The 14,043-nt window shown below is 51.6% G+C and overlaps 1 protein-coding gene across 1 annotated transcript in view; it reads right to left on the bottom strand.

The window, feature by feature from the left end:
• The window catches only part of LOC140691186 (protein sidekick-1-like), a 390,631-nt gene that overhangs the window by 19,421 nt on the left and 357,167 nt on the right, over window positions 1–14,043 (bottom strand). The window contains exon 18 of the mRNA XM_072954110.1: window positions 13,075–13,256. Within this exon, the coding sequence (XP_072810211.1) occupies window positions 13,075–13,256 (182 nt within the window). The remainder of the gene's footprint in view (window positions 1–13,074; window positions 13,257–14,043) is intronic.

The raw sequence follows: 14,043 nt of genomic DNA, 5'->3' as shown, positions 1-14,043 counted from the left end.
ATAGTTATAGAAGTTTTACCATTTCCAGGTCATAAGGGAATCTACTGATGTTTTCTTCTAGTAGTTCTGTGGTTTCATGTTTTGTGATATTGGTGTCTCTGGTCCACTTGGAATGCATCCTTGCACATGTTTCTATTTTTCCATATTTCAATACCACCTGTCAAAGGTCTATATTTGTACAGTCCTTTTGAGATGTCGCCTTTATTGTAAGCTGAATCTCTATATGGAATTGGTCCGTTTCTGGATTTTCTATTCTGTTCACGCATCTGTTCATGCACCAATACTGCCCTGTTGTAGTTACAGAGCTTTATGATGCGTTCTAATACCTAAAGGATCAACTTGCCCTCATTGCTTTTCAGGATTTTCCTGGCTATTCGTGCTCATTTTCTCCTGAATAAAGTTTTAAAATCAACTCTTCTAGCTCCAGGAAAAAAATTCTGATGTTGTTCTCATTGTGGTCATGTGACATTTGTAAATTAACACAGGGAGCACTAACATCACTGTGATGACGTCTTCTGACTCAAGAACACAGTACGTCTAACCATTTGTTTATGTCAACTTTTGTGACTGTCAGGAACCTTTGTGGTTTTCTTCATAGGTTTTGGCTATTTCTTGCTAAGATGATCCCCTGGTTTCTTTCTTTTTCTTTTCTTTTCTTTTTTCTTACCTTTTCCATTCTAATGTTACTTTGCTGTTGTAGGTGGGATCTTCTCTCTGATTCTAACTTTCAGGAGTGCTTTATGTGTACTTGTGAGGTCTGGTGTGTGTATATGCTGATTTTGTAACCTGCTACTTTGATAAATCGTCTCACTGTTTATGGCAGTTTCTCCACTGGGTCTTTTGGAGTTTCCAGATATTAAATCTTAGTATCTGCAGGTAGAGAGTTTTACTCCTTCCTTTTCGGCCCTTGTGCCCTTAGGTGCCTCCTCCCGTCCACTCTGGTGAACGCCCCACTGCACCAGGATAGAGCTGAGGAGACAGTGCTCAGCCTGCCTGCGGTTCCTGCAGTGCCTCCCCAGTAAGCCAACTGAGAAAACAGACTCAGGGGCTGAGGGGCATACAACATTTGCCTCACTGAGTAAATGTCGATAAATTCCTATTTTGTTACATATTTTTACCAGGGATGAGTGTTGAATATTGGCAGACATCTAAACTGCATTTTTGGAATAAACCCCACTTGGATATGACCAACTATTTTTTCATATGCTGTTGAATTTTATTTGATTATTTTTAGCATTTTTGCATCAATCTTCAGAAAGTGAAATTAGTTTGCAACTTTTTTTATTTGATGCAATCTTTACATTCTTTGGAATTGTTTGGGACTTTTTTGTGACCTAAGACATGATCCGTTTTCATCAATCTTCCCTGTGCACTTGTAGAGAAGGTGTATTTTCTATGACCAGGGTTCAGAGCTGGTGTGTAAGTTCTACCTTATTCATTGTGCATGTAGGTATTTACTGACTTTGCACTTTGTCTACATCTGTCTTGGATTCAGGAAGGCATATTAAAGTCTCCTTTTATTACTGTCCCTCTTTTTTCTTTGCATCTCCTATTATTTGCATTTAAAGTGATGCTGTGTTCCGAGGTACATAAGTGATTGTTACTTCTTCACTGCGAATTGTAGTTTTTAGCGTTATAAAATACTGTCTTTTTAGAATTTCTGTATATAGAGAGGTTCTATTGGTCAGATATCAAGATTCTGAGCCCTGCTCTCTTTGTATTTGTATGTGTGTGTCTTTGGTCCATCCTTTTCTTCTCGCCTGTCTCAATCTCTCCCTTTTAGGTATCTCTTATTTACAGTCTGGAGATAGATTTTGCTTTGCTAGCCCATCTGGAAATCTTTCTATTTTACAGGCTAGTTAAGTCCAGTACATTTACTGACACCAGCAATAAATTTGGCTTCAGTTCTGTCATATTGCATAGAAGCATACCTGTTACAAGGATGTTATGACGACACGTGCCCCTGTTGCCAGCCTCTGCGTGAATGTGTGTGTACCTGCAAGTCTGCCTCACCGTGGGCTCTGCTTTGTTTTCTCTGTTTTTGATTTCTTTTGTTAATTAAGAAGGTTTGCATTTTTCTCAGATGTTCATATATACACACACACACACATTAACACGTTTATACAGACCTAAGTTTTCTCATTTTGGGGGGTACAAACTACTGGTTCTCTACTCTGAGCAATACTGCAATTAGCTGGCAAACTTTTATTCCTTCTCCCTCCCCAGAAACTCTGTGATGTGAGGTTACAAACTGATGACACGGTCACAGGCGCTAGTTCAGTTTATAAGACTTCTTATTTTGGCCTCAGATTTTCATTTACATACAGAGAAGCCAACTGTATGTCTGGTCATGACATGCCGATGTGTATGCATGTGGATACGTGTATGTATATACATGTACGTATGTGCACACACGCACGTGTATGTGTATACACATGTGTATGTGCAGACAGGTGCACGCCTGTGTGCATGGGTCAGTTTACACACACATGTACGACATGCGGTGGCCCGCTGCTACCAAACCAGGCCCTTTCACTGTCTTTATGAAATGAATCTAAGGTCAAGGTTCCTGCCGTCAGGAGCTCAGGGTCTAGTGAGGGAAGCAGACGTTTACAGTTCCAGGTCGTCAGCGCTGCAGTGAAGGTCAGCATGGATTTCCTGGTGGAGGACGGTAGGGAGGAGTCAGTTCCTGTACCAAATCTTTCCGCAGGAACTGCCGGGGAGACGCCGGCGGGGACAGGCTCTCAAACACGTGCGGTCAAGCCAGACTCATGGTTCTGTCCTATGCAGTTATAATAACCAGGGTTTGGGTCAAGAACGCTTCTTCTGCGAAGCTACATAGAGGCAAGGACCAAACAAACGGCCGTATTGCCGACGGTAAGGATTGCAGACGTGGGAGGCGGCATCACCCCTACCCAACCCCGAGGTCCTGGGTTCACCACCCTGTCTGCAAGCCGCCCGCCCCCACACCCCACACAGCATCTTCCTGAAGCTGAACTGAAGCCTCTCCTTCTGCAGCCACTGCCCGCCGATGCCCGTCTGTCTCCTGAGTTGGCCAATCCTTGTTCCGAGCCCCTGTCAGACCACTGGGAAACCACAGAAGTGTCCAGCCGGGCTGTTTCCTTTACAGGGGATTTACAGAGCCCTCCCGGGCCGGCCACCCCTTGGGAGGCACCTGGAGCTGACCTCAAAGCTCCAAGGGGCATCTGGCCAAACAGGGCCCCAGGGCATTACGCTCTGCCTGGATCTGGAAACGCGTCATCTCGAAAGGGAGGCAGAGATGACGGTCACAGCTCTCCCTGGGGCCGCGCTCAGCTATCCTCCCCACTCTCTATGGCAACCGTTGGCGAGTCCCGTCCCCTCCCCGAGCCACGTGATTGGCTGTGTGTCTGTAAACGTGGCGGCTGGCTTACCCCTTTTATGTTTCTACTGGATTCCAGCCATCAGTCCAGCAGAGCAGTTTATTCTTCATTTCTGATTCGGGTGGAATATACGAGTCCCCCTCTCAGCTGAGACACCTGCGTATTTGACAGCCACGCTGCCTCCACTCCCTCCCTGTCCCTGGCAATGTGTGGACCAGGATGAGCCCAGAACAACGGTGGGTCTCACAGCCGCAGTCACCCTCCAAGCGGTGTCCCGCCAGGTAAATTGCAGATTCGGGCAGAGCTGAGCCCTAGGAATCCTCTAATTATTTTATCGCTCAACCTGTATTTCCCCATCTTGGCCATGAGGGTGCTTGTCGAATGAATTAATAAATGAATGAATGAGTGGAAATCAGGCTACAGAATAAATACAGTATTTGGACCTATGGACTCGGTAACTCTCCCCTCAAAAATGAGGTTGGTAGTATGTGGCCCAGTCTGAGTGACCAAAGGTGACCCTTAGTGAGTCACTCGACCCCACAGGCCTCTTTGCCACCTTTCCTTCCAGAAATGACTCCTGCCGCGCCTACAGCACACAGGATTTGAGAGGACGCTGGCCAAACACTGCTCCTGACCCGTCCTCTGCAGCTGAAGAGACACTGGCTGTTTTTATGTCTGCTGTTTTGTTCAAGTCCTCAAACAGTCCTACACAGATTGTGTAGAGTGTATCTGTAGCATCCCAAGTAAATTCACATCTATCATCACAACTCATCTTCTCTGCAAGGGACACAAATGGCAGAGTCAGTTTAAAATGGTGGTGAATCCAGAGAGACCTGCCCTGACCATGGAGCTACCTGATGTTCGGGAGACTGACGACACGTCAAATAAAATGAATAACGTGACACTGTGATGTGCCGGCAGGGGTCTCAGGGGACAGGGGGGCATGCGCCTCCGGCAGGGGTCTCAGGGGACAGGGGGGCATGCGCCTCCGAGCCTCTGTGGTAGGAAAGTGATTGACGTCTGCCTCCTGCTATACCCCAGATCAGACTGATGCAAATCCAAGCTAAAGATGCTAACAGCCCACGGATAATGCTGTAAAAGTAGCTGGGTTAGTTTAGCACAGAATGACACTATATTTGTCCCACACAATTTCTATATTCTAATCTGCTTGGGCACACCTAGTAAAGAAACACTATCTTACATGGGGTGTATATCCTCTCATCCAGCAATCCCACTCCTGGGCATATATCCAGAAACTCAAATTCAGAAAGACACATGAGCCCCAATGTTCACAGCAGCACTATTTACAATAGCCAAGACATGGAAACAACCTAGATGTCCATTGACAGATGACTGAGTAAAGAAGCTGTGGTATATTTATACAACGAAATACTACTCAGCCATAAAAAAGAGTAAAATAATGCCATTTGCAGCAACGTGAATGGACCTGGAGGTTGTCATACTAAGTGAAGTAAGCCAGACAAAGAAAACTACCACGATATCATTCATATGTGGAATCCAAAAAAAAAAAAAAGACACAAATGAACTTATTTACAAAACAGAGACAGACTCACAGACACAGAAAACAAACTTACAGTTACCAGAGAGGGAAGGGGGTGGGAAGGGATAAATTGGGAGTTCAGGATTTGTAGATACAAACTACTATATATAAAATAGATAAACAGTGAGGTCCTATGGTATAGCACAGGGAACTATATTCAATATCTTGTAATAGCCTATAATAAAAAAGACTATGAAAAGGAATATATGTATGTATAACTGAATCACTATGCTGTGCACCAGAAATTAACACAGCATTGTAAATCAACTATACCTCAATTTAAAAGAATAGAAAAGAAACGCTATCTTATCTATCATAGATAAGCCATGACACCTCAGTGCCTTATGCAATAGCATTTCATCTCTCGTCACCCTCCAGGGCAAGGTCGGTCTTCCTGGCTGTGAGCAGCCTGGCCCGTGAACACTCAGGGTCCCCTTTGCCTAGAAAAGTGTCTCGTCCTCTGCTCGCCTTCCGTTCGCTGGGAGTGGACCCACTGGCAGGACGGCTGCTCCCAGCAAATCCACACCATGCACAGGCGCCTGGACCCCCACGTCTTCCCCACAACCACACACTGGGTTTTCACTATCCTAAAAGTACGTGATTTCAAGTATCAGGGACGAAGCTTCGACCCTGAATTCGTGGGCATCTACTTCTCCAGGGGACCCCACAGAATGAAATGCCTTCCAGCTGGAGAGAAGCAGCTCATCATGTGGAGGGATCACTGGAGACACCTTGCTGTGTGGACAGACACATCACAATTTGTGCCGGGCAGTGTGGCTGACTCCGGCTTGTCGCCGGCTGCGGCCGAGTTCCCGTGTGGCTGTGGTTCCAGCAGTTTCGATTTAGCTGAATGTTCTCACTGCATCTAATTTGGATAACAAATCTGGGACAAATAATCTTTCTCAAACAGCCTGCATAAGAAACTATCTTACCACTTAAAAAGCTTTGTGCGTCCCTTCTGAACTTATTTTTCCCAGTTCTCCATGTGCCAGGCATCGAGGCGAAAGCATCTGGGGCCGGCTTTTAGTTGGGCAGGTACAGCGTGGGTCGAGGCAGGCAGGCGCCTGGCTTTCCTGAGAGCCGAGGGACGAGGAGGAGGCCCGGGAGAGGCGGCCGGGCGTCGGCGGAGCCGGGGAGCGCGCGCGGGGCGCGGGGCGCGGAGACGGACATGGACTTACGCTGTGCTCGCTGACGCTGTGCTTGGATGGGGATGCAGCTACGAATGAGGCAGATCAGAGCGGCCCCTGCCCTCCAAGCGCCCCCAGGCTGGGGGGCAGACGAGTCCATACACCACAGGGGAGCGTGCCGGCCGCGTCGTTCCAGGTGGGCCTGACTCGTCCGTGCGTCTCCCGCGGCAGCTGGGGGGCGAAGTCTCGCCCAGCCTTTCCCGGCGCAGATCCGGGGCTGGGACTCAGCCGTCCCCCGGCAGGGGCTGAGGGGCAGACGGCAACTGAGCCCACGCCTAACGGAGCGCCCCGCACCTGGGGGTCAGTTCCCACGCAGCGCCTGAGGTGGCGCTGGCAGCGTCACACGCGATCCTGCTCCGCAGGTGCAGCCTGAGGTCCAGAAGGAAGTCTTACGGGTTGAGAAGCACATCTTTCGGGCGTCATCTGCCACACTGAGAACTTCCCAAGATGAGGTGAGAACACGGCCCGCAAGCAGAGGCTTCACTTACACTCCTCGCTCTAGAAAACCTTTCAAAACCCAAGTGAACCTTCAGGGGCTTTTCTAAGGTTTTGGAAATGTGGATAACCAAAGTTTTTTTTTTTTTTCCATTTCTCTTTAAACAATAAATATTTCCCTTTCATTAGAAGGTAATGCTCTGAAACCAGAATAAATCATTATGACACAAAAATACCAGTTAAGAAGAAACGTGATATATAAAACTGGGAAGAGTAAAACTTTGGTGTGCTCAAAATGATAATTTATAGTATCATTTGTCTTTGGACCCTTTATGAGAAAACTGACATCTGCATCTTTTAAAATTTTTTTCCTTTTTTTTCAGGGTGGGGGAGCTAGGTTTATTTATTTACTAAAATCCAGGACCTTGTGCATGCTAAGCACGTGCTCTAACACTGAGCTATACCCTCCCCCCATGGCTGCATCTTTTTTTGCGGGGGAGGGGTGTTAAAACTTAAAAAAATTTTTATTGAAGTGTAGTTGATTTACAATATTAGTTTCAGGTGTACAGCAAAGCGTTCAGTTATACATATACACATATATATTTTTTCTTTTCAGATTCCTTTCCATTTTATGTTATTACAAGAAATTGAACATAGCTGCATCTTAATGGGCACATTTTAGGAAGGGAGAGATGTTTGCTAATCTGCGCTGGCTCCTCTGAGGACAGAACCCTCCCCTATTACACCCACACCTCATGGTGCATAGGAGCCCACACTCGGGTTCACTGAGAACCGCAGGGGGATGTTACTTTTTCACGTGTCTTTCACTGTTAGCTGAACAATTTTCAACAAAAACTGACGGGGAACTGAACCCAGCATCAGCATCGAACTTGAAGCACTGGTTGCTTCATTGACTACAGTCCCGTCCCTTCCTCCTGCGCCAGGTGATTAGAAAGTTGCTGAAGTGGACGCTGGCAGTGAGAAAAATGCTGGTAATTACCCTGGGTGTTCATGTATGCAGAACTTACACTCGATGGCTTTTTCCACTTGAAACCCAAAACATACTGATTTCTGGAAGCGGTTTGAAAGAATTCTCCAGTAAGCTGTTTTCCACTTCATTCTGGGTAATCACAGTGGAGATCTGACAAGTGGGCCCCACGTCTGCTGGAACCTCCGGCCCCGGCTGCTGTGGCGAGGGACACGTCCCCCGGCGGCCCCTGGAGTGCTCCCTTGGCTGGAGCTGTGTTCCAGTTCTGCCGCTTGATGTGTAAGTGCATCTGTCACATTTTAAAATCCTAGAGCGGAAAAGGTCACGAGGCTGGGTTCATAAAATCTGTTAAATGGGACTGGCGGGCAAGGCCCTGAGGGATGGGGGTGAGCAGGGTATGACACGCTGGGGAGCTGAGGAAGTCTGGGCTAAATAACCGCTGTGGGTCCAGGCACTCGTCACGCTGAGAACTGCAGAGAGCCGGAGCAGATGCACCAGGGGTTTAACACATCTCAGTGATAAACGGGCTGAAAAGAAACACAGGGTGTGTGGCAGGTGGATGTGGGTTCAGATCACCTCGGGTATCAAGGTGGAATAATGTGCTCATCTTCCTTCAGGAGCTGCCTTGATGGAGGTGCATTTGAGACCAAGAACGTGGGCTGCAGGAGCTGGAGGACGCTCCCTTCCTGGGGCACCAGCTTCGCGGTCCCCCCGTCCCTGCGTTCCTGCTGCTGGCTGGCATCCGTGAGAGCAGCCCGCGTGCCCGCAGTCCTCCCGGGGCCGACACTGCGTCACTCAGAAGCCCTCCTGCAGGTGCCTGTGCACCGCGGTCCCTGCCCACGAGCAGCAGCCGCACCGGCTCCCCCGGCTCCCCAGACCTTCTCTAGAGGAGCCTTACCCAAGTCAAGACAAGTTACATCTCCCTCCCCACTGGATCCAGGCTAAGGGGGGGGAAGGAAAATTTGGCTGGCTGGACAGAAGCTTCAGTCTTCTGAGGCCGAGTCCTCCCGGCTCCTCCTCAGTCTCCTGATTGACTCCAGAATTATGTTTACATTCATTCCAATAACTTCCCAAATTAGGCTGACAAAAAATGAACCCTAGGAGTCATTCCTGTTCCCTTTAATATACAAGCATTTTAACGACTCCCTTTTCAGCTTCCAGGACCGGCTCAGCCCCTAGGCTTCTCAGCGCTGGCTGCTAGTGGCCCTGGGACACGCCAAGGGCCCTGAGAAGGTTCCCGGCGGAAGACACAGCCAGCAGCGGCCCGAGCGGAGCCGCTGAGGGTGGAGTCTGCGGCCGAGGGGTCCAGGGCAGCTGTGGTTTGCAGCTATGGCTGATTGTGGAGGACTGTGAGGCACTCTGTCCGGGCAGCCATGAGACGGGCTGTCACAGGTTTGTATCTAGAAATTATGCAACCTCTGGGTCTGACCCTCGGCAGGAGCCACTGTCACAGGTGGGGCAGAGACTGCTAGCTGCCATCCACTGCCCTTTCCCCCTTCCTTCCTTAATGAAGGACACATGGGTGTCCAGCTCTCTGGCGCAGACAGCCCACGAATGGTAAGCGTAAGTCAGCGGCAGATGGGAATTCCAAGGAAGTCCTTCAAAGGCGGGCACCCTAGGTTACTTGGCCTCAAGGCACATCTGTGCCTTCCTCCTTCTAGAATGTAGACGTGATGGCTGGTACCACAGTAGTCAGCTTGTGCCCATGAGGCAAACGTAGAGATGGCAAAGCAAAAAGGAGGAGCTTGATGTGCTGGTGACCAAGGAGCTGCCTCTAGGACTCCACAGAGCCCACTGCCCACTCTGGTGTGAGAAGGATTAAAAACACACCTCCATTTCCTTTAAGCTACTGTTATTTGGGGTCTGTTTCTAGCAACTGGGCTCCTCCATTCCCAGCCAATACAGACGGCTGCACACTCACTCTCCTGATGCGGTCCCACCACGCAGAGCCCAAGAACAACCCTTTCAAAGGTGGCTTCACGTCGATAGCATGTTCCTCGAGCGTCCTGACCGGCGAGCCTTTGAAGCACGTCACCAGTGCCGACGCTGTGGGGGAGCGGGGAGCAGCCACCCAGGAGTGAGGCCGGATGTGGCTCCAGCCCTCGCCCTGGCTGCACCAGGGTTAGTCTCTGCTCCGGGCAGGGCTGCCAGTCCCCCGGTGTGACTTTGTGACCAGCGTCCCCTCCACTCTCAGTGCCGGGGCCCCTTGCACAGCACCAAGCACACAGTAGGCACTCACATCAATTCCCGAATGTCTGTGTTCTTGATTTTACTATTGGCAGAGAAGCTGACCCCAAATTTCTTTCTGTCTCATGATGGAAACATTCAAATGCCCCAGGAGATACTGGTCACCGTCTGAGCAGGAGGACTACAGGCTGCAGGGGAGTCGGGTCACAGCGTTTCCGGGGCCTTTCCACGTGTCCCGCCTCTCTCTCCTCACAGCTGCCCCGGAGGCAGCGGGGCAGGCAGCAGCGGCACGGCTTCACAGACGGGAAAAGCAGAGGCTCGGGAAAGCTCATGCGTTTCTTGAAGGCAGATGAGTAGTAAATAGTACGAGTCAGGCCTTACGGACTCTGGGAAAGGGCCACGGGCACAGAAGGGTGTGTGGGTGTGTATGTGCGTGCGTGTGTGTGCACATGTGTGTGCACAGACGTCTCACAAGCACCCCAGCCCCCTCTTCGTCTCCCTAAGTTAGTCCTGGCTCCTCACTGTCGCCATTTTTCTTCCACGTGTATCACCTTCTAGGCAGGTCGCTTTTGATCCGTTTGACGGAGCCATCCACTCCGGAGCCAGGCTTGTGGTCAGTGCTCCCTCACACTCGCCCAGCCGCCTCCCCCGCCATGCAGCCCTCCTGACACCTGCCAAGTACTTAGCCGTAGAGCCAGGGTCCCAACGCCGTGGTCAGCAAGGGACTCGCCCCTGATCGGGTCTGTCCTGGGCTCAGGTGCGCCCCCCACACAGAGGGGCAGGGCGGCTGTGCTTCCTGGGGAAGTGTCAGGGCCGTCACAGCTGGAGCAGCTCTGTGGTGACCGAGGGCCCAGGCAGTGCCTGGAAGCAGAGCATCAAATGACAGAGCGCGTTCCACGGTGACCACACAGAGCACACAGGAAGTCACATCCCGCACAGAGAAACAGGCTGCATCCCCCAAAGGGACGCGCGTTTCCCGCGCCCACGCTCGGGTTGGGAGGGGACCACAGCGGCCATCAGGTACACACGGGGGGTCTCTGAGACGTCAGAGCAGAAGCGCCCCGTGGTGAGCGAGGATGCGAGTGGTGAGCACGTCCCCAGTGCTCCTGAGACCTGCCAGGGGCCCTGGGCTCCAACACCTGCCACCCCGCTGCCTGGACTGACGGCAGACGCGGAAACCACACACCCAGCATCAGTCAGGGGAGCATCAGTCAGGGGAGCCTCAGCTCAGGACCAGATAAAAAGAGAGAGAGTAGGAGCCTTACCTGCACAAAGAGCTAGAGGAAGTCAGGTCCTCACCCACCGGTGGCAAGTGTCCACAGATGCTCTGGGCAGAGACAGCGGCCCAGCTGCCATCCAGACCCACAAGCCTGGGCAGCCCGGCTGCCCTGTCAGGCCGGAACCTCCCGGGGAGCCCCAGTGACATCAGAGGTGCCAACGGCGCCCAGAACACACGGCTCGGACTCAGGGGACCTGCTGCTAGCGCTGCTCCGGCGGTCAGCAAGCGACCTCAGACCTCAGCTGGTGAGCACTCAGCTTCCTAGTGTGTGAGCAGCAGCAAACAGTGTGTCCTGCTCTACCCCAAAGCTGCAGGCAATCCAAGCAAGGGGCGGGGCCCGGGCCCGCCCAGTCCCTGCCCAGTTCCCCCGCCCTGCCCCCTGTCCCCCGGACGGGAGGCTTTGGGCGAGGGCTCCACCCGCACGCTGGACAGGCTGGAGGCGCACCAGACCCAGTATACGTGAGGCCTTTAGAAACCACAAAGGACCCCCAAGTCCACCCTGTGCCCTCATTCCCGCCAGCTTCGGGCTAGGGGCACTGGGGCTCACCACTTCTCAGTCACAGGAGCGCTCTCCTGTCTCCGGGTCACTGCCCACACCCTCACTCCCCGCCGGCCTCGCCCACCAGCGGGTCCCTCCTCCTAACACGGCATTTTTGTCACGTCACCGGGGCTCCCCAGCAATGAAGGCCCAGCTCCGCAGCCTCGCGGCCCCTCTCCCCTCTGCCCGCCCAGAACGCACAGGCGCCTGTAGCGCCAGGAAGCCACGCGGTTAGTACTAACAGGGGCTCATTAACAGCAGTAGCTGTCATTTTCAGTGTTTCCGAATTGATTGTTATTTTATTAAACAGACTAATTAAAGCAAACATGAACTGTCCAGGTTTTCAGCTATTTCCACTTTCCAGAGAGTGATCCGGAATTGCTGGCAGATAACCAGCCCCCACCCCCGTCATCCTGCACGCTGAGTGTTTCTGCCCGGCCCTGTGCACGCGGAGCTGACTGCACTTCATCTGCACAGGAGGACTTATGGACTCACGGACGACAGCAGACAGCCAATCAGTAAGGGGCGATAATAACAGTGCGTAGTATGAGGGAACGTTAGGGCTCCGGCCTGACTTGGGGAGAGAGGCGGGCAGTTAGAAACCTCCTCGTCTGGCAAAGGTTAAGGCCTGGTAGCAATAAAAACGCCTAAGCAAATAAAATCGCACCTGCGAGCCTGGGGAGGGTGAGACTGCTGAGTGGAAGCAGGTGGTAGGGTTTCAGGGCGAAGGGCCTCCCCGGGCAAGGCTCTGGGCCGCAGTGGGCACACGGGGGTGTGTCGAGAGAGGGAGGGTCCGTCTGTCACTGCTGAGAGCATTAGGAGTGAAATGCGGACGTGGAAGGTGTATCGGAGTGCCACGCCCTCCCCAGGGCCGAAACGCAGCTCCTTCAGAAAGCACTGGAGAGTCGGCAGAAAGCTGAAGCTTTCCTGAATCGGTAGAAAGAAGCTCTAGAAAGCCTGAAAGTAACGGTGCTGGGCCTCACGTCTTCGCCACGTTCTGCCTGGTCATTTTTGGGGGGGGGTTGGGGGGGGGGGAGGAGTTTCTCTTGATCCAGTAAATTGCTTGAGCAACTGAAAAAGAAAACCAAAGCAGGGCTCGGGGCAAACACCAAGCTGCAAGCTCCATGGCCGGGGACTGTGTTACCTCACTCAGCAAAATTTATTTAGAATAATCTTCCTCTTTTGAAAACCACTCACAGTTTCACACGGGACTCCACGGCCAGCTTTACTGCAAAACACACTCTTATCCCGTTAGAAAAAAATCGACAGAATTCAACCCCACAGAACTTTTCAAGAACAAGCGGGCTACTTAAAGTCCTGGCCTTAGTGACCAGAAAAAAGCAGTTACAACAGCACGTTTCCTTCTACAGTGTTGCGATGGTTTTGGAATCAATGGAGAGATTAAATACGTGATTAATCTCCTAATTCCTTCCCAGAGGACCAAACCCTCCGTCTCAATTTTTAACCTGCTCCAATTAAACTCTGCAAACCCTGCCCCGCAGCGAAGATGCTGCCGCCTTAGGGAGAGCAAGCTTACCGCCTTGTAAGGTGTACTCGGTCTCCGCTCTGCTGAAGACGCCCAGGCCCGCCCCGTTGTACGCAGCCACCTGAATCTCATACTGGGTCCAGATGATCAGCTCCGTCACCAGGCAGTAGCTGACCTCCGGGCTGGTGATGTTCCTCTGCTGGTGCGTCCCCGGGAGGCCAGCCAGGCGGTACCTGCGTCAGACCGGAGAGAAGTGACCTGAGCCAGGACCTGACTTTACCCAAAGTCACCCAACGTGGTCAGAGGAAAACGGAAGTAATAAAAGGAAAGCCGAGAGGTCAGCCCCAGACACCACTCCGTTTACATCAACTGTTACAAGAGGTGTAATCTAATCTCACCGTGGTGCTGAGCGTGGGGCCCGGCAGAACTGACGTTTCAACTGTTAAGGTTCAGGGGAAATGATAGCTTTTTAAGTCTAAGTTGTCCGGGGAGTATGGTGACTCAGCACCAAAACTCCAGATGTGGCTTCTGCCGGGGTGTCGCTGTAAATCAGGGGGCACGGTCCCTTCCTCCTGTGACCGTGAAATGTGGCAGAGAAGCAAGCACGCAGCCTCTCGGTCTCCATGGGGCGAGCTCCCAGCTGCATTTGTTCATGCAGTCCTGGCGTTAGGAGTGGCTTTACAAGGTGTTCACACTCCTAAAATACCAATCCCACGCTGAGCGTGACGAACTGCTTTTTAGGGGACCTCTGAGAGTGCAGTGTGGTACGCTCTGTGGTGTAATAACGGCAGAGATTTAAAGTTGTATTTATTTAAAACAGTTACACACGGCTCTGGACACAGAAAATGTATCAGCTGGGAAATCGTTACTCGTACAACGAAAGGACTTCCGTCCCGTTATTCTGAGTAGCGGACGTTTTCCCATGATCTCATTTGGAGAAGTTCCTTCGTTCCCTGGTAAAGTGCAGGGCTTGTGCACTGGGAGCCATCTCCTCAGTCATCATGCCGCTCCCTGAAGCAT

The sequence above is a fragment of the Vicugna pacos genome, chromosome 33 (assembly GCF_048564905.1).
Source record: "Vicugna pacos chromosome 33, VicPac4, whole genome shotgun sequence".
Taxonomy (NCBI): Eukaryota; Metazoa; Chordata; class Mammalia; order Artiodactyla; family Camelidae; genus Vicugna; species Vicugna pacos.
Note: the sequence above shows the minus strand (reverse complement) of the source record. Positions and strands in the feature narration are given on the sequence as shown.